This window comes from Heterodontus francisci, chromosome 8 (assembly GCF_036365525.1).
Source record: "Heterodontus francisci isolate sHetFra1 chromosome 8, sHetFra1.hap1, whole genome shotgun sequence".
Taxonomy (NCBI): domain Eukaryota; kingdom Metazoa; phylum Chordata; class Chondrichthyes; order Heterodontiformes; family Heterodontidae; genus Heterodontus; species Heterodontus francisci.
Genome location: NC_090378.1, coordinates 78,649,904 through 78,677,447, shown reverse-complemented (window position 1 = coordinate 78,677,447; position 27,544 = coordinate 78,649,904). Strand labels below are relative to the sequence as shown.

The following is a 27,544-nucleotide window of genomic DNA, read 5'->3' as shown; positions in this document are numbered from 1 at the left end:
CAGTTTAAAATGAATATTTATGCCAGCAGCTCCAGAAACTAAGTGAAACTGAAAATCTGCTTCATAATTGGAATGGTTTGCACTGTCCAAGTGCTTAAAAGTCATATTAATCTAAAATTTATTGTAAACTGCAAGTTTATAGAATTCTTAGATTTGTTCTGGAAACAACTGATTGTGTATGCCAGATTGAAAAGCTCAGTTCAAGTTCTGAGAGAACGGTGTAGACTTTCTCCCCACTTCATTGTGCAAATCTTCTGACAACTGTAAAAGCCAACATTATGGTTATGGAACATCCGCAGTATTTTGCTTTTATTATGGTTATGGAATTTAGTGTAGAATAATGCAGATATGAATATATTATGACACTTTCAATGCTAATGCATCCCCACTGTGGAAAATCTAAACACACAGGAACAAACCACCTTCTTGCCATGCCCTAATTAAGTGCAGAAAAACAGATGTAGTTTTGAAATTCCAGGTATTCTAAGTTGGTGCACCTCTGCATTTTGATCATCTCATGTAGCAATTAACCCACTGAACTCTACTTTTCGCATATGTTCGAATGGTTTTCCTAAACATATGGGGTAGAAACTGATATGCATTCACCCATTTCTCAGGTACAACATACAAGGTACCATGTCCAATCTGTTGCAGCATTACTAATTCATTACTTGTCAGCTGATTTGCACTGGATTCATGTGACCAGATACTTTGCACCTGAGAATTTGGATGCATTGTTATGGTTAAAAGCTACCCCTTAAGTACTCAACCAGATTAGCTGACATTGTAGATTAAGGTCTGGTAAAAACATTATTAAAATCCTATTCTTCTGGCTTTATAACATTTAAATAATACACAAAGCCCATGAGGTCAGGAGTTCAAATATTTAATTTTCTAGGTCATCTATTGTTTTAGGAATGTTAGCTACATAGCTTGTAACAAAATTCTCACTCAGGTGCTCTTCAATCCTTCACTTTCATCCCAATACAATTTCACATTCAAAAACCCTCAAGTTCAACAAGCATTTAGAGTAGTACAATAAGTTATAGCAGAGGCAAAAATTAAAAGCTCTTTCAATAGGAATTCTGTGTATGTCCCATTCTGGTGCCTCAAAGTCTAGTTATAAGCTTTTAGTTTAGTGCTTCCAAACAATATCTGATTTTGTTTCTCTTATATAGTATATTCATCCAAGTATAAAAATTGTTATAAAAAGGTGATCATAAAACAGTTAATCCAAAACAAAAATGCTTTAATTGGCAGGCTGGTCAGCATATCCATGACTTTGTTTAAACACTTCCCTTTCCTGTTAAACAAAGATTTAAAGATGAGGCGAGAAAGACGATCCTGTCTCTGCTTTCCCAGCCCCTTCTCTCCATCCTAAATTTACCATGTTATTTCATAACTATGCTGCACTACTTCAAAACAGATAACTTCATGATGAAACAATGTGCAAATGCTGCAAAACAAACTCTGGGGAAGCTCTAAAAATATGTATTTCCTATTAGCCAAATTTTGAAATTAAAACCTTCTGCACACCAGGTTTGCACTTAACCAAAAAACCCACTAGGAACACACAACAAACATACCTACATTCTGGGACATTAGTATTTACAGGTCAATGTAATTATTATAAGCAAATCCAAAAGGTTTTTTGTTACCATTAAAACTCAGACTTCATGCTTTAAATTGTTCTAGATAGCTACAGCCCAACCATAAACATCCAAAATTGTAACCATTCTCCTTCCCTCCCCCCGCAAACAGGTACAACACAAATTACATCACTAAACTTGTTAAGCTGCAAAGAAAAAGCTAAAAACTTTATAAACTGGACATATTTGTTTTGGTGTATGGGCTCCATTCATTGGTTTCTGGGTTGTATACTTCTACGTTGTTCAGAAACTCATTGCCATCGAAGCCTCCCACAGCATAAAGAAGTCCATTCACTGCAGCAACCCCAGCATTACTCCTTGCTGATGTCATGCTTCCCATCATCTTCCACTCATTTTTGGCTGGATCAAACATCTCAACACAGCTGAGCGCATGGGTTCCATCAAAACCTCCCACGGCAAAAATTCTTCCTGCAAAATTAATTGCATTAAGACAACATTAATGAATATAGGGAGGTATGATCAGTAAGTTCACAGATGACATGAAAATTGGTGGTGTCGTAAATAGTGAGGAAAGCCTTAGATTACAGGACCATATAGATGGGCTGATATGATGTGAGGTGATGCATTTTGGGAGGATTAACAAGGCAAGGGAATATACAATGGATGGTAGGACCCTAGGAAGTACAGAGGGACCTTAGTGTACTAGTCCATAGATCGCTGAAGGCAGCAGCACAGGTCGATAAGGTGGTTAGAAAAGTATATGGGATACTTGCCTTTATTAGCCGAGGCATAGAATACAAGAGCAAGGAGGTTACGATGGAGCTGTATAAAAGGCTAGTTAGGCCACAGCTGGAGTAGTGTGTACAGTTCTGGGCACCACACTATAGGAAGGATGTGATTGCACAGGAGAGGGTGCAGAGGAGATTCACCAGGATGTTGCCTGGGCTGGAGCATTTCAGCTATGAAGAGAAATGCAGAGGCTAGGGTTGTTTTCCTTAGAGCAGAGAAGGCTGAAGGGGGACCTGATTGAGGTATACAAAATTATGGAGGGGCATTGATAAGATAAGATTGGAAGAAACGTTTTCCCTTAGCGGAGGGGTCAATAACCAGGGGGCATAGATTTAAGGTAAGGGGCAGGAGGTTTAGAGGGGATTTGAGGACATTTTTTTTCACCCAGAGGGTGGTTGGAATCTAACACACATTGCCTGAAGGGGTGGTAGACAACATTTTAGTAGTATTTAGATGAGCTCTTGAAACGCTACAATTCTGGGTACTGCCTGCGTGGAGTTTGCAAGTTCACCCTGTGTCTGCGTGGGTTTTCTCCGGGTGTTCCGGTTTCCTCCCACAGCCAAAAGACTTGTAGGTTGGTAGGTAAATTGGCCATTATAAATTGCCCCTAGTATAGGTAGGTGGTAGGGGAATATAGGGACAGGTGGGGATGTGGTAGGAATATGGGATTAGTGTAGGATTAGTATAAATGGGTGGTTGATGGTCAGCGCAGACTCGGTGGGCCGAAGGGCCTGTTTCAGTGCTGTATCTCTAAAATAAACTAAACTAAGTATACAAGGTTACGGGCCAAGTGCTGGAAAATGGGATTAGAACAGATAGGTGCTTGATGGCCAGCAGGGCCTGTTTCTGTGCTGTATAACTATGACTAGACAACAGGGAAATAACAGTGTTCAGCAGTAGCCAATCACCAAAATATTAAATTAGAAATAAGAGCAACTTGCATTTTTAACTTCCTAAACTATAAAAGGGAGTGTATCAGTATGGATAGAACGTTGGCTAAAAAAGGTACAGAACAGCAACAGTTAGTGGCTGTTTTCTATACCGGATGTCCTTTATAATTAAGGGTACAGTACAAAACCTAAGGTAATGGTAAACTATGCAGAATTGGTTAGACCACACAGTTAGAATCTTAACTCTAGTTTTGGGCACTCTATTACAATAGCACAGTTGTGGGGCTTTAATTGTATTTTTTTTTTTTAATTTATTTTATTTAGAGATACAGCACTGAAACAGGCCCTTCGGCCCACCGAGTCTGTGCCGACCATCAACCACCCATTTATACTAATCCTACATTAATCCCATTACCCTCTCACATCCCCACCTTCCCTCAATTCACCTACCTATACTAGGGGCAATTTTTATAATGGCCAATTTACCCATCAACCTGCAAGTCTTTGGCTGTGGGAGGAAACCGGAGCACCCGGCGAAAACCCACGCGGTCACAGGGAGAACTTGCAAACTCCGCAAAGGCAGTACCCATAATTGAACCCGGGTCGCTGGAGCTGTGAGGCTGCGGTGCTAGGACAGACTAGAGAAGATGGGTTTGTTAGTAGCAAAATTCAAAAAGGGGAGATGCAAGCTGTTCAAAAGTTACAAGGGGTTTTGGTAAATTAATTTTAAAACTGATACCTTTTTGATTAAAGAAAATCTATTAAATAGCAGACAAAAGATGGGTATATTCAGATCAGCCATGATGTCACTGAATAGCGGAACAGGTCAGAGGGGTTAAATGACCTACTCCTGTTCTTATGTTCTGTTAAAGTAAATTGGGAAAAGCTATTTACAATGGTGAGTTTTGAAACTAGAGGATCTCACCACCACAAAGAACAAAAAAGGAGAAGCTAGCAGACCTTATGTGCAGAGGGTGGTTAGGATATTGAATGGCCTACCTGAAAATAATGGGAGTAATAGCTTTTAAAAAGCAAAGTTGATTAAAAATAAAATTAAGTGTTTCTCGAGAAAAAGCCAGGGGAATGGAACTAAATAACTAGCTTTGAGACCCCATGTAGATACAATGGGCCAAAATGGCAGCCTCCTTGTGCTGTAAAATGTTTTCTATAAACTCAGTACTTCCTTACTGCTGTTCAAAGCTCAATTTTGGCACAGTAACATTTAACTGGCTAGTTATTTGCAAAAACAAAGTTCATAATTAAGTGATTTGCTTCACCATGCACCATCCCTTATCCTCCCTCTCCATTCCCATTAAAATATTAATCCTTATGTTGACACACTGATAAATATCAATTTCCAAATGTCAAAATGCATTTGCTCTTACCACCGTAGACAGCTACCCCTGCTCCACGGCGAGCCATATTCATGGGTGAAACCAGAGTCCAGGTGTTGGTTTCAGGATTATAGCGCTCCACAGTGTTCAGACAGTTCCAAGACTCTGCACCTCCAGCCACATATAGGTAACCATCCAGTCCACATACAGCAGCTTGATGTCTACCTAATATTCAACATTTGTAAATCAATAGCAAAGATTTCAAAGGTAAGAGTAGCAATTTTCCTTGTAATGACAAGTTTTTGTATATAAAACCCATGATCTAAAATCTCTTTTGCGAGTAAATTTTAGTGCAAAGTGCTCTTTTAAATAATGTTTAAGTCACAGCCATGCATTTGTTACAGACTGCATTTTGCATTGAGAATTATACTTACGTGTAATTAGAGGAGCACAATTTATCCAGGTATTTGAAACTGGGTCAAAGGCATCACAGTTTTTCAGTCCTTTCTGTCCATATGGATCCGAGCCACCAACAATATACAGCTTTCCATTCAGGGAACAGACACCTACAACCAACCAGAATTCAGTTACTAGCCACTTATCAATAAATCAGCCATTACATGAATTAAGGGTTACTAGACACTTGCCTGCATTGCAACGATTAGTACGGAGCTCTGGTATGGGGGTCCAATCATCAGTATTTGGATTATAAGTCTCACCGCAGCAAAGTTCATCTGAGTGGCCATTGGATCCACCAGTTACATACAGTTGACCCTACAATATAAAAGGCAAAACACATTCATCTAAAATCAAAGAAAAAAAGAACCTGGCAGGTTTCATGAATTTAGAAAGATGGAACATTTAAAAAAAAAACAGGAGCATGTGAAAGAATAGCTTACACATATACAAGCTAATTCATCTGGACAGATTAAAATTAATGCTAGAAAGCACAACATAGGTTATTAAATATGCTTTTCCACAATGTTTTAAAAAATATAGCATAATTGGTTTTAAGCAATCTAAAACTGTCAGCCATTACCAAAAGGTACAATCTCAGGTAGGTTTTATAAAAAAAATTTTTTCCAAGAATGGTTATTTTGTTCTGGTCGCTTACCATCAACACTGCCATCTGAAACCGTGCACGTGGTGTCCTCATTGGAGCAATGAAAATCCATTCATCAGTTGCAGGATCATAGCACTCTACTGTTCTTAAACATTCCTCACGATTGTAGCCACCTAAACCAACCAAAATGTTAAGTCTTCGCAAATCTCAGGCAGTAAGCATACTACAGGAAAAAGCAACCAGAACCACACCAATCTACATTCAAGAGTTACTCAACATAACTTTACATGTACAACTATATTCAAACTGATTTTACTAAATGGCAAATTACAGCATGTATAATTGTGTTATGCTAAAAAAAACAGCCACTAGTTGAGCAGGTAGTTTGCAGGGTGGGGGTGCAGGCGGAGGAAGAAAATGAAAAACATCAAAATAATATTTGTACTGGTATAATTGAACATGGAAATCATTGGTGCAGTTGCATGAACTTCAAGAATGATGGGAAATGCTCTGGTAACAAGAGTGGACATTGTTGACAGGATGCAACTCAGATTGATTGTACCCAGTATTTAAAAGCAGCTGTTTTGTTGAAGCGAAGGAGCCGGGAACCAGGGGAGAACCGCTCCCCAAAACTGGTTATAGAGCACCAGCGAGATCTACAGAAGAGTGTACTGGCAAACCAAACTTAGCTTGGGGGGGGGGGGGGGGGGGTGTAAAAGGTACCAACAAAATCCTCAGTTATAATTCCACATTATTATATTCTCCCCTCAATGGTAGGATTACAGGAGTTATTACTTCCAGATAGTACACGTACACAAGCCTAGTCTGTACAGAGGAAATCAAACTCAGATGGGCAGCAGTGAGGGCACTGCACTTGGCCTTAATGTCCCTAGATAGAGGCAGTGTGTAGCATATACAAGATGCGCTGCAGTGACTCACCAAGCCTGCTTAGGCAGCACCTTCCAAACCCACGAGCTCTACCTAGAAGGAAAAGGGCAGCAGACACACGGGACCACCACCATCTGCAAGTTCCCCTCCAAGCCACACAGCATCCATTCCTTCGCCACTGGGTCAAAAATCTAGAACACCTTCCCTAACAGCACCATGGGTGCACCTGCACCAGGTGGACTGCAGAGGTTCAAGAAGGCAGCTCACCACCACCTTCTCAAGGGCAATTAGGGATGGGCAACAAATGCTGGCCTTGTCAGCAATGCTCACATCCCAATAAAAAGAATAGCTTAAGACAGGAATTCTTGCAATTCAACCTACTACTCGGGTGTATGAATGTACAAACACTGGGTGAAGACCAGATCTAAAGTGATTGCAATAGCCCTGCAAGTCAAACAGTTCATTTTAGTTCATACATAAAGAACAACCAACTTGAGTATGAGGTACTGAAAAACAAATGGACAATCTAGAACAAACTGCCACTTTCAGATGACAATGTACACAAGAAGTACAAAAAAGAAAACTGGGGAAAAACCCAAAGATATATACAAAAAAAAAGATTCTTTTGCTGAATACTTATTTAATTTGGACTCACCAGCAACAATGAGTTTGCCATTCAGCTCTGCTGCTCCTAAACCCGAGCGGGCATACTGCATGGGGGGCAGGAGTTTGTCGTCATCATCTTCAGCCTGAACCTCAAAACTTATACTCTTGATTAGGCACGGAGTGCTGACGGGTGAACTGTGGGGACTGTTGCGGCCATGAAGGAAGATGACACACAGCACACCATTTAGAACAGCCAAGCACAGATATGTAGTGCCTGAAGAGCAAAGCAGTTGACTCATTAGCAAGTAGGCAGGTATTCATATGTAAACCAATGCAACCCTAGCCACACCTCCAATATGGTGGATCAAGCCTTGCTCATAAAAGGAAAGGTTGGATAGGGGTTGGGGGGGGGGGAAAGAGATAAAATTCCCATTTTTTTTCCTCCCATGCTAAATGTATAACCCATTCCAAGAAATTAGTAGAACTGTGTACTTGCAGAGCAAAAAAAAACCTTCCAATTTAATATTCTTGTAGTTGTACAACTTACATGATGTTTTCTCTGAAGCAATGATTTTCCACTCATCTTTGTTTGTATGCATTTGAGTACACAGATTCCCAGAAGAGCTGCTGTGCATCTGCCGGTAGCTGTTCTCCCGCGGAGATTTCTTCTGCAAAAATCAAACGGGCAGCTAGAAAACCTAGCTAGGCTGCACCTGCATTCACCGTCTACCTTCACTATAACCCTACTTGATGCACAAGTTACTGTCAGCCTACACAAGAAATCTGACCGCTAATTAACTCCCACCTTCCAAAATAACTTCCTAGTCACTTCACTCAAAACACAGTATGAATGGGCTACAAACTAATCAAGTTTGCCAATACATGTTAAGCAGACAAATGTGAAGGTGCTAAAATCAGAAGTACCAGAACTAAGCACCCCAAATCTCGATACAAGAGGCAGGCAAACACTGGCCAGTTGACGCTAGCATGTGGCTAAATAGCCCTATATGCAGTTTATATACTAATCTCCATTGGAACTCCATGCACAAAAAGATTCATGTCTCACTTGGACCCTGCAAATCATGCTTTCCAGGGTGGTGCCAGCTGGTGAAGGCTTAGCAGCTCTCCAAAAGCAGAAGGAAATTACTCAATATACAGTTCAGACAATTCTAGAAGTAATGTTAAGAGTAGCTCTAGCCAAAGCTCAACAGGTTACTTGCCCCTTCTCTGCTATTGAAGGATGCATGGCCAGGGTGAGAAATCCTCAAAATACAGCAATTCTATGATGCATCTGACTGCACATCTGCGTTGTATCTCATCCCAGTCATTAAATCTCATGTAGCTTAACATACACCATGCAAGACAAACAGCTCAAAAACTTCCAATGCACTGCAATTGCTCTACAAGCAAAAAAAAAATTCTGCGCTAGTCTAATTAGTGGGAATTGATTGCACCATCCCAACTAATTTTTATATGTACACCCTTTAATATTCAGTACCTGTACAAACTGAATGTGGTCATCATCAATGCCAAACACTTCAGCCTGTCCATCTAGTACGTTCCCATCAAGCAGTTTGTGATCAGCAGAGTAGTACAAGGTTTGAACCTGCAAAACAGCAACAAACACCCATGTGGCTACTGTTTCCATAGCAAGTAGTTTACGTAAGCTCCTGGTTATTTTTAGTCCATTAGTGATGGAAGATCTCTGCTTTCTTGAAGAGGACTGCAGTTGTCTGATAGAAAATTAAGTCATTTGCACGATGGTAGAAGCTCATTCTAAATAAATGGATGATGTGCAAAGAACCACTCAGTTGTTTTGGATACCTGAGGCATAAGAAATCAACTCTGCAAAATGAGACAGGAACATTCTTCACACTAAAGATTCCACTGATGTTGCTAGAGAGAAATTGTGCAAGAAATACAGGAATTGCAGAACACAAAATCATGATTTGAAGACAAACACCTCCTTGTATATGCACAAGTGATTACAAATATCTGGCCTTGGAAATGAACAAAATTCAATGGACAATTTCTCACCTTTCCAGGAACCTGATCTATAAGCCTACAGGTTATGAAAGACTGGCCAGTCTGAAGAGCACAAATTAAATTTTCCTTTCTCGAGATCACCTACAAAACGTCAAATCATGCCACTCCAATTCACAATCTGGACAAAACTAGCTTGTGGACAGCAACATCATTTAATGTTGAATCAACAGGTAGTCATATTATCTTAGAATTTAACTGTTAAAAGGGACAACTCCACAAAACGACCAATGGCTAGAAATACTCTGGGAAAAGGACAATCTTTAATTTAGGTTAGCTTCTAGTTTACCACAAGCAACAGGTCACACACCTAGATACACTAGAAGAGTTACTTGTTCTCAACTAGAATGCTGCTAGATGGGTAAATCTTGACAGTTGCATTACTTCTGGCATAGTTTGATCCTTCCCCTTCTCTCCCCACAGATGCTGCCTGACCTGCTGAGTATTTCCAGCACTTTGTTTTTATTTCAGGAATTCCAGCATCTGCAGTATTTTGCTTTTATGTTAGCTTGATCCTTGCCATACTGCAATACCATGCTCCAAATCGGTACAGGCTCTTGGGTTCCACCTAGTTTGGCTAGTAAATCTCAAATAGAACAACTGCCCCCAACCCCACACTGACAGTAACTAAAGGCAAGCTACTAGATCTCCAAAGATTTGTCTGCTCAGAAAACTCTCTATCCCAGCACACCGAGGGGCTGGAACCCGTGTAAAACCCCTCGGGCTGTATGCACCAAAAATGTTTTTTTTTTGCTATCTAATGCACATGTACATTGCATGTAAAATAGAATGGTAATAGTTGAGGCACTTCACATTTCTGTATCGAAGAAATCTGATCTCGCGTACTTTCTGAAATGTAGAATTTGAACTGTTTTATAATGTATTTTTTGCAATTTTTTTTAATTTTAAATAAAGTATATTTTTGGAAGAAAAAAATTACTGCCAGTCATGAATCTTCCCTAAAACACTACTCTGCACAGGTTACCATTGATATAAAACAATGTTAAGCTATATGTTGCATCCAGTTACATTGTTTCTAAGGCTCAAACAATGCTGTCACACATCACACCTGTTAGTGCACATATTCATACTTCTACCTGTATCAAATGGTACATAAATATGAAAGTACTAAAAACACCAAATTTCATGAAAATAGAAGTGGTTTCGGCAAAGACACCTCACCATTCAGTGATAGTATAAACTCCAGCTGGACCTTGAACTTACAATATCTAATAACAGGGAAGCAGCTCTTGAGCAGACTCTCTCATGCTCTCAATATGGCACAGGCAGTTTTTTTTTTTAAAAAAAAGGAATCTAAAGTACAGAAGCTCTGCACTCTAATAATTAGGAACATTGGATTTTGATTGTGTAGATTGAGAGATTAACACTGACTGGGAAGTGATCTTCCTGTTAAAGCAAAACCACTGAAGTGCAGTACTGCTATATAGCAGCATAGGCAAAAATGCACAGAAGTGAGTGGAGCCTCTGCTTCCAGTATGCAGCCGGGAACAGATGCATAATTCAAGCTAGACTGAAAATCAGTAATGTTCTGTGCATTAACCAAACAAATTTTTTTTTATAAATGGACACTTCCAGTTTTCCCATCATCATCATTCCCCGAGGGTGGCAAAGTTACCATATCCAATAATTCTGGTTTCAACCAGCCAAATTATTTTTGGAAATGCATTAGCTGCAAATAGGACAAAACTGAACTGTACTGGAAACAAAATTGAGGGTTTTTTTGGGGGGGGGGGGGGGGGGGGGAGTGTAAAGAGGCAGTGCCCTACAGCATATTTTGCAAGCAGCATAAGTACATGAGGGAGAAAAGGAATGGAAAGATATATTGACAGTGTGAGATGAAGTAAAGTGGAAGGAGGCTAGTGTTCAGTAGACCAGTTTTTATGCTGCAAAATTCCATGTAATACTGGTTCAAGTAATCATGGAAATTTAACATGAATCGCCAAATAACTGTTACTGCAAGAAGTCTTCTAGTGACTACACTTCACAGCCTTTGCAACATGAATTGGAAGAATTGCAATTAGAAAACACAGACTTGCCAGAGTAAAAATTCCCAGTCACCTCATCTACATTACTTAAGCTTGCCTTCTGCCTTTTACAGAACAGTAACATGTTATACAATAAATCAAAAGTTTCTCACCAAAAACTACTCCAACAGCAATAAGCAATTTTAGTCAGATTCTGCCACAATGTCATAACATATTAATGTAAGTAACCTTGATAATCCTGCAAAGGAGCAAACACCATTAAATCAATTCTTGCCCAAAGCAAAATTCTGCAGACTTTAGGGAAAGGCCGCTGCTTCCTTATGAGTCATTACCCTCGCAGCATCTTCAATTTTCTTCAGGCTTGAAGTATCCTACTTTTGTTAGATTAAACCTAAGGAAATAAAAATCAATTGGGAGGGAGAGAAATTAGAATATTGTACTTACTCATATGGATTAGCTGTGGAAGGAAGCAATTAAACATAGAAAAGTATCTTCTCTCCCTTTCTCTAAAGCTTTTTCTACACGGCAAAACAAATAGAAATTTCCACAAATAAGGCAGCATAGAGCAGGGAAAAAAAAACTAAACAATTTATACTGCTCACCTTCACACCCCCACTTTCTCAGCTTAGGGGCACCTACAGCAAAATTTAAATTCTTTAGGATCATAGTTTATCAATCACACTGTAATAGGTGCAAACCTCCATATAACCACAAAGCACTGTTTTTTGTTGTTGTACTAACCTCTTCCATCAGTTCTTCCAGGTTTTTTCCATTCTCCCAGATACTACGCTGCACCCAGCTGATTACCTTTGTGTAAACTTTACCGTTGCTTGGCAAGGAAACATTGTCCTCTAATATCACCTCCAACTGAGAAGAAATAAATTCAATGAATATAGGTCAGTAGATTTTTAGGACCCACATGAATATTGTATGCAGTTAGTATGTTTGCAGCTAGTACAAAGTTAAAATTGAATAAAATTTCCAAGTATTATAGTGAAAGAATACTCTTACCTACTTAACAGGAAACAAATCAATCATGCTGTGGTTGGAAAATAGCAAGTTCAAACTATCAAATCTAAAAAAAGACCATTAGCATTTATCAGCCCACAGAAGTGCTCAACTTGTACTTCTTTTACCTTTAGTCGTGGAAGTTTGAGAAATTCATCCTGTTCAGAAATCTCCAACAAATTTTCCTGAATGCAACTGTCAATCTGACCCAACAGCCGAGTGTCTCCCATCTGACTGGCAAAGTTTCGATAAGAAATACAGTTTTGGACATCCATCCTGGATAGTATATAATCACCACAGACCTAACAAAGTTGCATTAGAGCAAGTTAGCACTTCATTGCCACAGTTCAATGGGTTTGGGGGGGGTGGGGGGGGGGTGGTGCTGCAGTAGTGACACAGCAAAATCAGGTACTGCCACATCTGAAGGAACATCAAGGGAATACAACATAATTGCACACAACACTGAACAGGTACAAGTCCACTGCCATTTAGAGCTAAGCAGCACTGAGTGCACTTATACCATTACTTTCTCAAATGTAAAGCCTTTTCAGGTATAGATTAAACACAAAACTGTCAATATAATTTAAAAGCTATTGAATGAATCTGATCCCTGGCTTCAGCATGCTTAAGAACAATGAAAACATTAAGCTGCTTTTCTTGCATTAGCTAAACTCAACAGATGCAGTGCAATTCCAGCCCAGTACGAGGCAATATTTAATACCAGAAAGGTTGAGTGAAAACAAAAACACTTTTATCCACCTAGCAACATCAAGGTAATCATCCAGCAGAGCTCTATGTATGCATCAAAGCAATGCTGAGTGCAACCACAAGACACTTTTAGTAGAGTGCTAGTCTGTCTCACTAAAGATCACTCTCTATAGGTACCAGTATGATTTGATCTAGTGTTCAGAGCTAATCACTTAGATGTAACCAGTGACAAATCAAGATATGTACAGCCAGAGATGAGGGAGAAAGATGAATTGAATCCAATTGTGAAAATGCCAAATGATAATTCTTTTAAACCACACATTTTTTCTAACTAGAGGCAATAAAAAATTGCAACTACTTTCAACAATTCAATTTTGGCAAAGCCTCAACCATCCTCCTTTTTAAAAAAAATCAAGTATCTGCCAGGTTACCATTTACACATACCTGCCTGACTCTATCCATCTTCAGTTTTTTGGCAGCTGAATACACATCTTTTACCAGTTCTTTATCTGCTTTAAGCCTGCAAATTAAATTTGAAAACAACATTAACTAACAAGTCTGTTAAAGTCCCTAAAACACAAGTTCATTCTGGACATAATAAAGTGAGATATTCTCATCTAACCTGACAAAGAATGGAACAGTGATGAAAATTTTGATAAAATGTAAAACATTGGAGAAAACAGTCAACTTACTGACTAAGTGAGATAAATGGGATAGGGGGGGGGAGGGGGAGAAAAGAGAGGGGGGAGTCAAAAGACAAGGATTGCAAGTTAAGATTTTCTTTGTGCAAATCACGAATACAGAAACAATTTTTGACTTCAAAACCAGGAAAGATATGTGAATCAAAGCAAGTGAGAACATAAATTCCTCCTAGAAATATATACAAACAGGCCTGTAATCAAATCAAAAGGAATCAAGTACATCACTAAACACAGAAGCTTTAATCAGTTGTAGTTGCTTACTGCTGCAAAACAACGGCTTAGACAGTTACTCATGAACCACCCTCTTCCCAGCTATGTTGCAAAATTATGGTTGCAGGAGCAAAAGTGTCCTTTACTTGACTCAGTTAGTAAATAGGTGACTGATATAAATAAAAAGGGGCCGAAACAGCAGCAACTTATAATTTCAACTAGTTATGCTGCTGAACATAGGTGGATTCTCATGAGAAACTGTCCTCAAATTGGGGAGGGGCAAATTAGCAAAGTTTTGGCTTACTATCCAATGCATGTGCAGACATTGGTCGGACAGGATCAGGCCACCGTGCTGAATAGATTAGTGAAACTCAACTACCTAGATTCCAGACATGAAGGGCTGAATTTTACTAGCCTTCTCATGAGAATCTACCTTGGAAGACAAGTTAAAAGCCAGGGTTTCTAAAAATTGCAAAAGTAAATTCAAACCGCTCATGTTGCAGAGCAACCCATTTACGTGCCTTCTCATTTTATTCTTGGAGCCAAGTGTGCATTACAAACTGGAATTATAAAGGTTGCTTCTGAATGCTATTTGTTTTTTTTTTAATGTTCAGTGTTTGTGGCCACAGCCCTACATTGGACAATAACTAATTTAACATGTAATTTCACATGGACACCACTTACTGTGCAGTGTAGGCATAGTTCATCAGGATTTCAACTGCAGCTGGATTCAGGTCATCAAATTTCACATGAGAAAACCCATGGGGATCACTATCATTGTTGAAAATTTCAAATAGGTAAGGACTGCAGCAAGCAAGGACAGCTCTATGAGCCAGCATTTCATGTCCACAGACCTTAAAATTAGATGGGGAAAAAATTCCAAAAATCACTGAGGTAAATGATTTCACAAAACACATTCCATTCAATGGTGCAGGTTTTCCTGAATATAAATAAATAGCTACAACCATTCTTGCAACCAAGTTAACAATCACTTGATATTTAGAACTACAAATTGATGAGCAATCACAAGCCAACTCCCTAAACTGTAATCCCCCCACCCCTGCCCAAAATCATACAGTTCAGGTTCAATCCGTAGCATGGTCTGTCAAGACAACAGTAAGGATACAACTGTCCTCAAATTGGGGAGGGACAAATTAGCAAAGTTTTGGCTTACTATCCAATGCATTGGTAGGACAGGATCAGGCCACATTGTTGAATAGATTAGTGCAACTCAATTATCTAGATTCCAGACATGAAGGGCTGAATTTTACTAGCCTTGCGACACTGTGGGGAGGCGTTAAAATTCTGCAGGTAGATGCACGCCTCACCCTGTGTAGCTGTGTAGTCACCTGGCCCTTCATCTAAACGATGAATCTATACGGAGTTCTGAGGTGGGAACCTGGTGGGGGAGCAGGAAAATCACTTTTTATTGGATGTGGGGATGGTGGGAAGGAGTTGAAGGGCAAAAGTTAGACAGTTGTGGGGGGGGGGGGGGGGGGGGGGGTGTGGGGCAGGGGGAGATCAGGTCGGGAAAAAGGCAAGTGTTTGTCATACCAGACAATGAAATGACCATGACCATGGGGAGGGGTTGGGGAAGGGCCTTCATATCTTTCTTATTTGTTAAATAAAAATTCTGAATACTTTACCTTTAAAAATTAAAACTACTTCTAAGGGCTTAAAGCCCTTTAAAAATGGCACCAACACCTGCCCCCTCTACGTCATTGGGGGCAGCGGCTCCACCCCCTGTATTTAAAATAGCCCCCGCGTGTAATATCGCAGGGGCTGTGTGGTGGCCCTTCCATGTGGGAAGGGCACGGAGTTCAAAGTGTGCTGCTACATAGCACGGTGTGCAATTAAAATCCAACCCGAAGAATGGTCACTTGCGTGAGAGACACCAGAGGGCACCTGTGGAACCACACTAAAACAAGGAATCAATGCCCTGATAGAAAAAGTAATGAAAAAAAACATGATAATGGGTGGGAAAATGTCAGTATGAAATATAGACAAACTAGGAGGGAATTCCAAATTTTGTTAAATAGATTACATATGTACCATTAATTTGCAAAATATAGTTGATCAATCCTAGAGTCACTGTGACTAATTACTAAATATGCAAAGTTTAGAATCCAGCAATTTATGAATACCTGGAGTCTGACATCACAGAACTGCCCACTTTTTCGCAGGGCATTGAGTTTGGCCACAGATGACTCAATGAAATTCTCATCTTCAAAAACTAAATACCCGTTGGGAATCATTTTTCTTCCTTAATGGGCAAAGGAACCTGCTAAAATAAATGTAATTTTTTTTTTTTAAAAAACAATTTGTTGATAGTTCAGTGAACATCCAATCCAATCACATTTTGAGCTGCAGTAGATCAAATCAATTTTTTTTTAAAAAGTTCAGAACCATGTGTATAGAGAGAACAGAGCACAAAACAGAAATATTTAGGCATTCATGACAAATTAGAAGTGTTCTGAAGACTTAGTTATATAACGAGAGCCCATTATTTGAGTGATGCAGGCTTAAAGGAAAAAAACACAGATGTACTCTGGCAAAAAGAGGGAACACCATGAAGTACAATGTTGTTCAAGAACATGTCTCATGTCAAAAAAAAATTGGTCAATCAGCTTCACGCATCAACTGTTCATTTCTAATACGAGTACCTCATTCAGTACTGGGATATAAACGGAGAGTACTGCATGGCAAGAAATGAATTATCTACTTCAATTCAAGATATACAATTTATGAAATAGTTACGAGCAGCAGGAAAAAAGACAGAGGCACAAGGGGAGAGCCAACTGTGTAACAGCCCCGACAAACAAATTTTTCTGCAGCACCTGTGGAAGAGCCTGTCACTCTAGAATTGGCCTTTATAGCCACTCCAGGCACTGCTCCACACACCACTGACCACCTCCAGGCGCTTACCCATTGTCTCTTGAGATAAGGAGGCCAAAGAAGATAATGTACTAGAAACAGGAACAGGAGTAAGCCATTTCACCCGAGCCTGTTCGACCAATGAGATCATGGTTGATCTGCAACTTAACTCGATACACCTACATTTTCCCCATATCCTTTAATACTTTTGGTTAACAAAAATCTATCAATCTCAGATTTAAAATTAACAATTGCCCTAGCATCAATTGTCATTTGCAGAAGAGAGTTTCAAACTTCTACTACTGTGAAGTCATCGTGCCCAATTTCACTCCCAATAGGTCTGGTGCTGGTTTTTAAATTATGCCCCATTGTCCTAGATTTCCCTACCAGGGGAAATAGTTTCTCCTAATCTACCCTTTCTGTCCCCCTTAAAATCTTCAACTTTAATCAAGTCATCCCTTAACCTTCTAAATTCCACAGAATACCCTTAGTTTGTATAATCTGTGTAATTTTACCATTGGAGGAGTTCAAGTATCATTCTGGTATACCTACGCTGCACTCCTTCCAAAGCTGATATAATCATTCCCAAGATGTGGGGTGCACAGAACTACACTCAGTATTCAAGTGTGGTCTAACCAGGGATTTGTATAGCTGAAATAAGACTTCAGCCCCTTTGCATTCTAGTCTTCTAGATATAAAGGCCAGACTCTATTAGCGTGTTCACGACATTTTAGCGAACCATGTACCTGGATCCCCACTGTTTCTGGCTTCTCACCATTTAGAAAGTATCCTGTTCTATCCTGGTTAGGTTCGAAGTGGATGACTTCACATTTACGTACATTGAAATCCATTTGCCATTCACTTAATCAGTATCTCTGCAATTTTCTGCTTCCATCGACACGGCTTACTTTATCAGCGAATTTGTGTTTTTGTTTAAGTAGTCAATAAATAGTGAATAGTTGAAGCCCCAACACAGATTCTTGCAGGACACCATTCGTCAGCCTGCCAATTAGAGAACCTGTCCATTATCCCGACTCTGTCATCTGCCACTCTGCCCATTTCCTAACCAGGTCAATAATTTGCTTTCAATTCCATGAGCTTCAACTTTAGCTAAGTCTCTTATGAAGAACTTATCAAATGCCGTCTGGATGTTCATATAAATAACATGCACAGAAACTACTTCAAAAATTGAATAGCTTTGCAATCAAATACTAAGGCTCATACATACTGGCAAGATGTAAAACTGAATTCCAAGGGAAAAATTCTAATCTTAATTCTCCAACCTTTTAATGCAATGTAGGAAAAGCATTTAATAGTTTCCAACTCCAGAACAGAACCTGTCTGACAGCAAATAAAAAAAAAATCGACCATCACAATTAGTTTTATGTAACCATACTCTATTTTTGGTCATTTACATGAGTTATCAATTAATGAGGGGTTTAACGCATAATGAAATCCATAAAATATTAAAATGTTTTATCTGAATTTAGCTATGCGCTATAAATTGGGTTTCCAATTTTAGAAGACCCAATCTTCCAAATGGAAAAATTTAAAGTTTATCTTTAAGAGTACTTGCAAGAGATCGGTTTGCCTAACGTACCATGGTTTGCATGCAAAATTTATTAAACTTCTATTCTGCAGAGTGTACTTATTTTAGAAATCAAGCACTATTCCATGTCTAGAGATCAAAAGCAATGCTTTTAAAAATGGATATCCAATTCCAGCTCTAATGAAAAAGGACCACGTGCAACAGAAAAATTGCTATAATACCAAAACCAGAAACCCGAGAAAGATACTGAGACAAATTCCACTCTCAAATGAAATTTATATTTATAAATAAAACAAGAGAAAGTAGCTTTGTACTGCATACTTAAATTAAGTGGTTTTTCACTCTATAAAAGACTCTAGGAAACTGAAGGACCAAAGTTCTGTCCCCTTAATTAACCAAACAGAATGTATATAAAATATCAGTTAATTAGTACCAACTGTACAATGGTTACACCAATCACATGTGAAAGCACGAAAAACATTTCAATTACATCACTTCACTATCTGCTTTCACAAGCACATTCTGTGCATACAGGAACATGACATGTTGTATATAATGGTTTAAAAACTTACTTAATACTGCTGTATGTCAAAAGTATTGAAACAAAATTTCAAAAAGGTGAAGGCACTTGAGTTTTTGGGCACTCTGGATCCAGTTTTTAAGCAAATTCTGAAAAGACAACTGATGTATCAATATGCAGGCAGGTAACGACGAGTCCAGTAACGATAAGCCTCAAACGGTGCTGACAAAAGTCAGGCTCGCAGCCAATGAAAAGGAGTCCCAAAATACACCAAGGCTATAGACACGTATTTCTATTGTGATGATCTTGCATATTATCCTAGAGGAAAAATACATAATTGTGGTTACGTAAAAGTTATTCACATCCACTACATCTGCTGCTCTTTACCCCCAAATCGCCAGTTCTACTCTCCACTTTTGCACTAAATTTGATGCTTTGTAACATTTTGTGGATAGTCAACAGAGTGACTGGATATTTTCACAAAAATCCCCACCTGTATAAGTGATGGTAAACACATTCTTACGTTTGAGTTAAAGCCAGGTCACTAAACCTTACTTAATGGACAAGTTAAAAATTAAATTAGTCCCACTTGTGCAATAGGAAACCAAGCAATCCAATATAGTTGGATTTCAGAAATTTCCTGATCATAGGTTTTATAGTAAGATGTTCAATTATAGACAAATAACACTAATTGCAGAAAGTGACAATAAATGGTATTAACAACTAGAAAACCAGTTTTTTGGGGGGGGGGGGGGAAAAGAGAGAAAAAAGAGAGTGCTGTAAGTAGGCAAATGCATTACTAAGCTATGCACAGCAGAAGATTCCAGCTACAATTCTGGTCAGAGTTAACCCATGGCTGCTGTGGTAACATTAGAAATACTACAATTGTCTACAAATCCATTATTTAGAAGCTGAACAAAAAGAGAGCTGGTCTTTCTCCACCCAACTGCTATCCACCACCCCCCACCTCAAAATGTGGACATCAGGCAAGCTCAGGATTGAGTGAATTTGTTACCATTACTGCTGAAGTTGCATCCAAAGCTCCCAAAGTGGAAGGGCCTACCTGGGATAAAGCACATTAAAGCACACTAATTTTAAGCTCAGAGGCCTAAAATAAGTTCTACACTTCAAGTTGGGAGGACAGGAGAGAAGAACTTCTATTTACCAACTTAAATCAAATAGCAACATCTCAATATATAAAAGCAAAATACTGCAGATGCTGAAAATCTTAAATAAAAACAAAAATGCTGAAAATACTCAGCAGGTCTGGCAGCATCTGTGGAGAGAGAAGCAGAGTTAATGTTTCATGTCAGTGACCTTTCATCAGACTTGCCAAAGGTTAGAAATGTAAAGGCCAGACTTTTGCCAATTCTGATGGAATGTCACAGACCTGAAATGTTAACTTTGCTTCTCTCTCCACAGATGCTGCCAGACCCGAGTTTAGTTTAGTGATACAGCACTGAAACAGGCCCTTCAGCCCACCAAGTCTGTGCCGACCATCAACCACCCATTTATACTAATCCTACACTAATCCCATATTCCTACCACATCCCCACCTGTCCCTATATTTCCCTACCACCTACCTATACTAGGGGCAATTTATAATGGCCAATTTACCTACCAACCTGCAAGTCTTTTGGCTTGTGGGAGGAAACCGGAGCACCCAGAGAAAACCCACGCAGACACAGGGAGAACTTGCAAACTCCACACAGGCAGTGCCCAGAATTGAACCCGGGTCGCTGGAGCTGTGAGGCTGCGGTGCTAACCACTGCGCCACTGTGCGCCCCAAAAAAATGACTACAAATGCAATAGGTGTGTTGACCAATAAATGCAGAACTATTCCTCATCAGTTTGATGCATTTTTTTTAAAATCACAACTGCAGTAATGCCAATCTACAAATGTAACATCTTACAAATAGTAAATGGCAAATAAAAACGAGAAATGTAGAAGTACTTAAAAAAAAAATTTAGCATTCAATGCTTCATTGCAACATGCAAGACATCACTCCATCACTATTTAATTAAGCACTTGAATCTTTCCCCGCTGCATAAATACAAAATTAAATACAGATGATTCTAAAATTAATTTTGTAGCTCTCGTGAGAAGGTTTAAAATCTTGCTTGCACTCCCCAGGGTATAATTTGGTGCTTTATCCTGGCTGTCTCATCACTTAAATGGATTACCTGACCATAAAGAAATGAGCAACTGTTCAATAAGCGGAAGTATTAATTGCATTAAGGCTTCTGTACATGCATGGATATACAACACAAGCCAAAATATGTCAAATTTCTACCTAATTTTACAAACCAGCAGTATGAATTATTAAGCAAACTCAGAGTTTTGTATATTAACCACATTAGAAAAACCTATCCCTCAGGGCAAAAAGCTACCTGTGTTCATCACCAGAGGAAGCACTGTTCAAACAAGTCTCCAAAAACAAACATATTACTGTATAGCTCAATGGATGTTCATTTACTTTCAAAGATGCCACAAATGCAAGTGACAAAATAAACAGATGTCCTATGGCATCACTACAGCATGACCTGACCAACAGATATTTTATATAAATGTCAACTTGTTTTTGTTTTTAAGGTGAATATTATACATCCCATTTTCAATAGTTCAAGCAGCCTCTCTATCCGCAGGCCAATAAGAAGATTCCCAGCTTCTCAAGCTCCAGTACACAAGGTGTAGAGTCACAATTAAAATCAGAAGGACTCAGTTAACAAAAGTGTCAGTATGAGTTCACGCCTTGCTTGTAATTTCTGTCAAATTAGGGGATGACACTTAAAAAGGGGGAAGAGGCTATTGCGGTTAGGAATGTGCCTTTTCATAATTATGAAGCTTCATAACAAACATCACTTATCATACTTTAGCATCAAATACAGCATGGTGAGGAATATTTACAAAATTAAAAATTCAGACCAGTTAGCATTTATTGGCATACAAGGAAGATAATGTTCAGTTTGTGAGGACAGTACATGAGCAGATTTTAGCTTTGATAGTTTAGTTCAAAATGAAACCAACCCACGGGTACTTAACTACAAATTGCTCTGGTGTGACATTGACAATGTGGTCTTTGCTGCCAGTGAAAGGTTTAAAAAATGTTTTATCCAGGTCACAAAAGGCAGACTTAAGCTACCAGCCCAAAAATCTTAATTTATTTAATTCACTTTTAATTTTTAAAACCACATTTTGGAGCATTAACAGCATCTCCTCCTCAACAACGTTTAAAAATGCAATTATTTCAAGCTCTTCATAATCCAATGCATTAAAAGAATGTTATTTCATATAACCCTAATCTTACAACAAGGTTGCTACTCTCACTTCAGCAGTAACATTCAAAATCCCAAGTGTCAATCCAATACTTTACCTTGACTGGATCATTGACTAAAGTTGTAATCTAATGCTGTAGAGGTGGCAGATCACTGATCTAGGTCATCTTTGATTACTGCTGAAAAGACTACTCTCTTTATATTGAAGTGCACATCATTTTCATTCCAATGAAGGTATAGAGCAACGATAGCAGTATGCTGGATAGTGATAGTTATAACAGATACCGTGCTGAAGACTAAGGTCAAAGGGTGATACTGGTCATACGCCAAGGCATGGTTTGTTAAAAGAAAAGTTACCTTGTCCACAATATTCAATTTCGGTCAGAAACCAGCTGCAGCAAAAACACAATTTAAAAAAAGTCATGGGGTTGAGTCCAGATAATATGTATCCATTAATGGTATAAAAATTGTGTCGCCATTTCTCAGAATCGTTACAGTGCAGAAGGCTGCCATTCAGACCATCGTGTCCGCACCAGCTCTCGGAAAGAGCAATTCCCTCAGTTCCATTCCCCTGCCTTCTCCCATAACCCTGCACATTCTTCCTTTTCATATAACAGTCTAATTCCCTTTTGAATGCTTCAATTGAACCTGCCTCCACCACGTTCGAAGGCAGCACATTCGCTTTGTGAAAAAGTTTTCAGGTCACTTCTGCTTCTCTTCCCAAATACTTTAAATCTGTGCCCTCTTATTCTCGATCCTTTCAAAAGTGGGAACAGTTTCACTAACTATTCTGTCCAGTCCCCTCATGATTTTGAATAGCTATCAAATCACTGCTCGGCCTTCTCTACGCCAAGGAAAACAGCCCTAACTTCTCCAATCTATCTTCATAACTAAAGTTCCTCATCCCTGGAACCATTTTTTGAATCTTTTCTGCACTCTCTCCAATGCTCTCACATCTTTCTCAGAGTGCAGTGCCCAGAACTGGACAATACGCAAGCGGAGGCCAAACTAGTGACTTATACAAGTTCAACATAACTTCCTTGCTCTTAGAACCATAGAAAAATTATGGCACAGCAGGAGGCCATTCAGCCAGTCGCGTCCCTGCCAGCCGAAAAAACTAGCCACCCTATCTAATTCCACTTTCCATAGCCTTGCCGGTTACAGCACTTCAAATGCATGTCCAGGTACCTTTTAAAAGAAAAGAGGGCTTCTGCCTCCATCATTCCTGGCAGTGGCTCTTTTACTCTATGCCCCTATTAATTAAGCCCAGGATACGATATGCTTTATTAACTGCGCTCTCAACCTGTCCTGCCACCTTCAATGACTTATGCACATATACACCCAGGTCCCTCTGCTCCTGCACCCCTTTAGAATTGTACCCTTTATTCTATTGTCTCTCCATGCTTTTCCTACCAAAATGAATCACTTCATATTTCTCTGCATTGAACTTCATCTGTCACCTGTCTGCCCATTCCACCAACCTTTGAAGTTCTCCACTATCCTCTTCACAGCTCACAATGCTTCCAAGTTTCATTTCATCTGAAATCTTTGAGATTGTACTCTATACACCAAGGTCTAGGTCATTAATATACATCAGGAAAAGCAAGGGTCCCACCACTGGGGAAGTCCACTATAAACCTTGCTCCAGCGATAAACATCCATTATCCACTACTCTGTTTCCTGTCGCTCAGCCAATTTTGTATCCATGTTGCTACCATCCCTTTTATTCCACAAACTACAAGTTTGCTCACAAGTCAAGTTTAAGTTGACAGTACTTTTTTAGTGCCTTGTATGTTGTACACGTTAGTCGCGGCTCAATGGTAATATTGCTGCCTAATTGAGAAGGGTGTGGTACAAGTCCCGCTCCTAAGACTTGAGCATATAATCTAGGTCGACACTTCCACGTGCATACTGAGCGAGTGCTGCACTGTTGAACGTGCTGGCTTTCAGAGGAGATATTAAACCAAAGACCAGTCTGTCCACTCAGGTGGGTATGGTTCAAAAATACTTCATTTTCATTCTTGAATTTTATCAGTACTCAAAATAAAAATATTTTAAACTGATTTTCTCCAAATTGACCTAAGCTTTTGGCATTCAATTCCTTCCACTGACATTCTTCAAAAATAAAATCCTGGAAATAAGCCCAGGTTTTCAAGTCTGAAAAACAAATAATTTTGATTACAAAAGAAAAGGCACAACTAAGGGCGGCACAGTGGCGCAGTGGTTAGCACCGCAGCCTCACAGCTCCAGGGACCCGGGTTCGATTCCAGGTACTGCCTGTGTGGAGTTTGCAAGTTCTCCCTGTGTCTGCGTGGGTTTTCTCCGGGTGCTCCGGTTTCCTCCCACAAGCCAAAAGACTTGCAGGTTGATAGGTAAATTGGCCATTATAAATTGTCACGAGTGTAGGTAGGTGGTAGGGAAATATAGGGACAGGTGGGGATGTTTGGTAGGAATATGGGATTAGTGTAGGATTAGTATAAATGGGTGGTTGATGTTCGGCACAGACTCGGTGGGCCGAAGGGCCTGTTTCAGTGCTGTATCTCTAATCTAATCTAATCTAATCTGTGCAAAACATTGGTTGGGCCACAACTGCAATACTGGGCACAGCTCTGGTCATGCTAATATGGGGAGCATGCTGCAGCTTTTGTAAGCTGCAACACAGATTCACTAAAATACAAGAATATCATGATGGGAGGTAATCAAAGCTAGGACTGTACCCACTGGAAAAGACAAAGTTACAGGTGGGGGGAGATAAAGTCAATAAGAACCACGTCAACTATAACAGATTTAAACAAGAATGACATGCGAAAAGTGGATTACATTTATATCAGAACTAAAGCAGGCATGATTGGACAAATGACCTGACTTGTCAGAGCTCAAATTTCTACAATTCTATTATCCTATGCTACTTCCATTGCTTAAGAGATTGCTTGCCTATATTTTCAGGTGGAAGCAGGAAGTGGGCAGAACGAACTGAAGAGGGAAAAATTAAAAAGATTAAAAAATCTGACACCTGGTAATACAATATTTCTCCTTTTAGCACCTAAAAATGTACTATGTTACTATCCTTGTGCCACCTTTTATAAAAGGCCAACATTAAGATAAGAGGAGTTTCTGCATGGGGTAGAAACTAAAATAAAAGCACCAGTATCCAACAATTAACTATTTTCAATTTCAGAAGAGACACACACAAAAGCAGAGATTTTAAAAAGCCAAATACATTTTGGAAAGCACATTCAGTAATGGCTTATGACCTGTTATACATGTTCACTAGCCACTGAGTGATGCTCACTACTTAGAGAAATGTACTTGATCTCAAGTGGGTTCTAGAATTCACTGGAACCACCAACTGATGCCAGAGGGGCGACAACCCTTCAAGGGCAAACCAGCAAAGATGCTTTTCTCAACAAATTAATTTTGAAACTAAATATTTTCGGTTCCAGTTAAAACTTATGAGCCACTTCACAGAAATTGGAAAGATTACATGAGCACCTGGATATTCCAGCCGCTACTCATTAAGAAATCATTTTATCAGTAGGGATTAACATTGCTTGTAATTCTTTCAAGAATTTGTAAGTAAAAATAGATTAAAATTGTTCGAGACTAAATACATTGAATTAGGAAATATTTCAAGCAAATGGCAAGACAAAACAAGCTCCGTTTTTCTGACTCTTCTCAAATAAAGTCGCCCAAATACAAATTCTCCTGACCAGTTTGGCAATACTTTCAACCCCTCCTCTCAACATCGCCCCCCAAAAATCTTAAGCGCGTGCAAGTTCCCATGCAAAATCTGGGGACAAGGTCCTAAATTCTTCCCATGCCCCACCTGAATTCTGACCACAGGATTTAGAGTCCAGATCCTCCCCATACTAACCCTAACCCAAGCTAACCAGGTCTGATAAAAGGTCATCAACCTGAAATGTTAACTGTTTCCCTGTCCACAAGATGCTTGAGTATTTCTAACATTTCAGATTTGCAGCATTATTTCACCTACCTCAATAACCTTTCACCCCCAAAAAACTATTTACCTCTGTCTTAAAAATATTTTTAAAAACTGCTTCCACAAGCCTTTAAAAGGGAGAGTTTCAAAGACTCACAACCCTCAGAAAAAAAATTCTAAATCTCTGTCTTAAATGGGCGACCCCTTATTTTTAAAGTGACCTCGAGTTCTAGATTCTTCCACAAGGGGAAACATCCTTTCCACATCCACCGTCAATCTTACCCTTCTAAACCAACAGGTAGAAGTGGAGTTGAGGTTACAATCAGATCACACATGATCTTATTGAATGGCGGAGCAGTCTCGAGACGCCGAGTGGCCTACTCCTAATTCGTATGTTTTCTTATATCACCAGTTTCCTCTTCCTAATTTTGACCTTAAATGTTGGTTGATAATCTTTGTCTCTCCCCCACCCCCACCTCGTGGTATACAGTCTCCGCCTCTCTTTCACCCGCGCCGAAAATCATCGGGCTCAGTCTGGACTTTTCCCACCTCCCGCGAATCTAACTGCAACCACAAGCCTGTAATCACAGCTTGGCTCTTGCACCCTCCGTCTAACTGTAATCCTTCCCTTCGCTTTTTACCGCCCCCACCACCAAAATAAAAACCCTCGTCCAACGCAGGGTCTGCGATCTGTTACCGGCCTCGCCACTAAAACGAACCATGAGACGGGGCCGGCAGCAGCTCCCACCCACGATGCCATTAGACACACAATGCCATGTGCGACATCAACTCCCGTCCAACGTGTACTGCCCAAATCGAGTCAAGTAGGTTCATCAGCGAGGCGCGAACCGGATCAAAGGTGGAAAACAGAGAGGGAGCAAGAAGCGGTCATTCCCCAGTGAACCAGCATCGGCATCATGTCCCCGGGGAGAGGGAATTAAGGAGAGTGCTACGTGGCCGTACCGCAACCTGACCGGGTTTCGGGCTCATTTCCCTCTGATATCCGCTCGTGTCACGGGCGGCCTCCGTTAATTCCAGCGCCCGCCGCCGGCACCGTCCCGTGGGACCCACATCACGACCGTTAACGTCTAACAAATATGAAAATTAATTCGTTGCGTTCTTCGGCTCTACCAAACTTAACCCGCTCTGAGCACGAGCCCACCTCCCCACCCTCGCCGATTGGCTGCACCCTTCGCTCACAATGCCCCCCATTGATCATTCGCCCCGTCAATCACTATCGCCACGCGGCAGCACAGCTACAAAGTTAGGTTGTCATTGGAACGAGGGAGCGCGCGCCTCAACAAAGAGAAGCCAGAATTAAATACCGCAGATGCAGATAAATTCTCCAGGTCGTTACTTTAAATAAAATAAATACCTTTCTAGGAAGAAAACGAACGATATAAATCATATTTGATAAAGTAAATGTTCTGTTTCCACTGCTGTTCGTCCTCGCCGCGGTAAATAACCGAGATGAATATGTGCATCCACCTAACTGCACTGCTTCCAACGCGCCCTCTGTAAGTGCTGAC

General features: G+C 39.9%; 1 protein-coding gene across 10 annotated transcripts; it reads right to left on the bottom strand.

Annotated features, from left to right (window-relative positions):
* Positions 1 to 870: 870 nt before the first annotated feature.
* ivns1abpa (influenza virus NS1A binding protein a) lies at positions 871 to 27,544 on the bottom strand. Of its 10 annotated transcripts, none has more exons than XM_068037418.1 (16): positions 27,391 to 27,544; positions 18,852 to 19,117; positions 17,959 to 18,071; positions 16,001 to 16,140; positions 14,541 to 14,710; positions 13,390 to 13,465; positions 12,366 to 12,539; positions 11,971 to 12,096; positions 8,679 to 8,786; positions 7,728 to 7,848; positions 7,230 to 7,454; positions 5,738 to 5,859; positions 5,271 to 5,397; positions 5,058 to 5,189; positions 4,675 to 4,848; positions 871 to 2,078 (listed from the first exon to the last, which is right to left on the bottom strand). In XM_068037418.1, the coding sequence occupies exons 4-16, from the start codon at positions 16,109 to 16,111 to the stop codon at positions 1,819 to 1,821; spliced, it is 1,926 nt and encodes a 641-aa protein (XP_067893519.1). In that variant the 5' UTR covers positions 16,112 to 16,140; positions 17,959 to 18,071; positions 18,852 to 19,117; positions 27,391 to 27,544; the 3' UTR covers positions 871 to 1,818. The 10 variants fall into 10 exon arrangements, with proteins under 10 accessions (XP_067893519.1, XP_067893518.1, XP_067893520.1 ...); XM_068037417.1 differs by having other exon boundaries at positions 18,014 to 18,071; XM_068037419.1 differs by having other exon boundaries at positions 16,001 to 16,137; positions 18,014 to 18,071.

Coding starts and splice junctions, on each gene's coding strand:
- ivns1abpa (XM_068037418.1), bottom strand. CDS start 16,111: ATGATTCCCAACGGGTATTTAGTTTTTGAAGATGAGAATTTCATTGAG. Junction 7,455..7,727: donor TGCTTCAGAGAAAACATCAT/GTAAGTTGTACA, acceptor TTTGCTCTTCAG/GCACTACATATCTGTGCTTG. Junction 2,079..4,674: donor AGGGGTAGCTGTCTACGGTG/GTAAGAGCAAAT, acceptor TTAATTTTGCAG/GAAGAATTTTTGCCGTGGGA.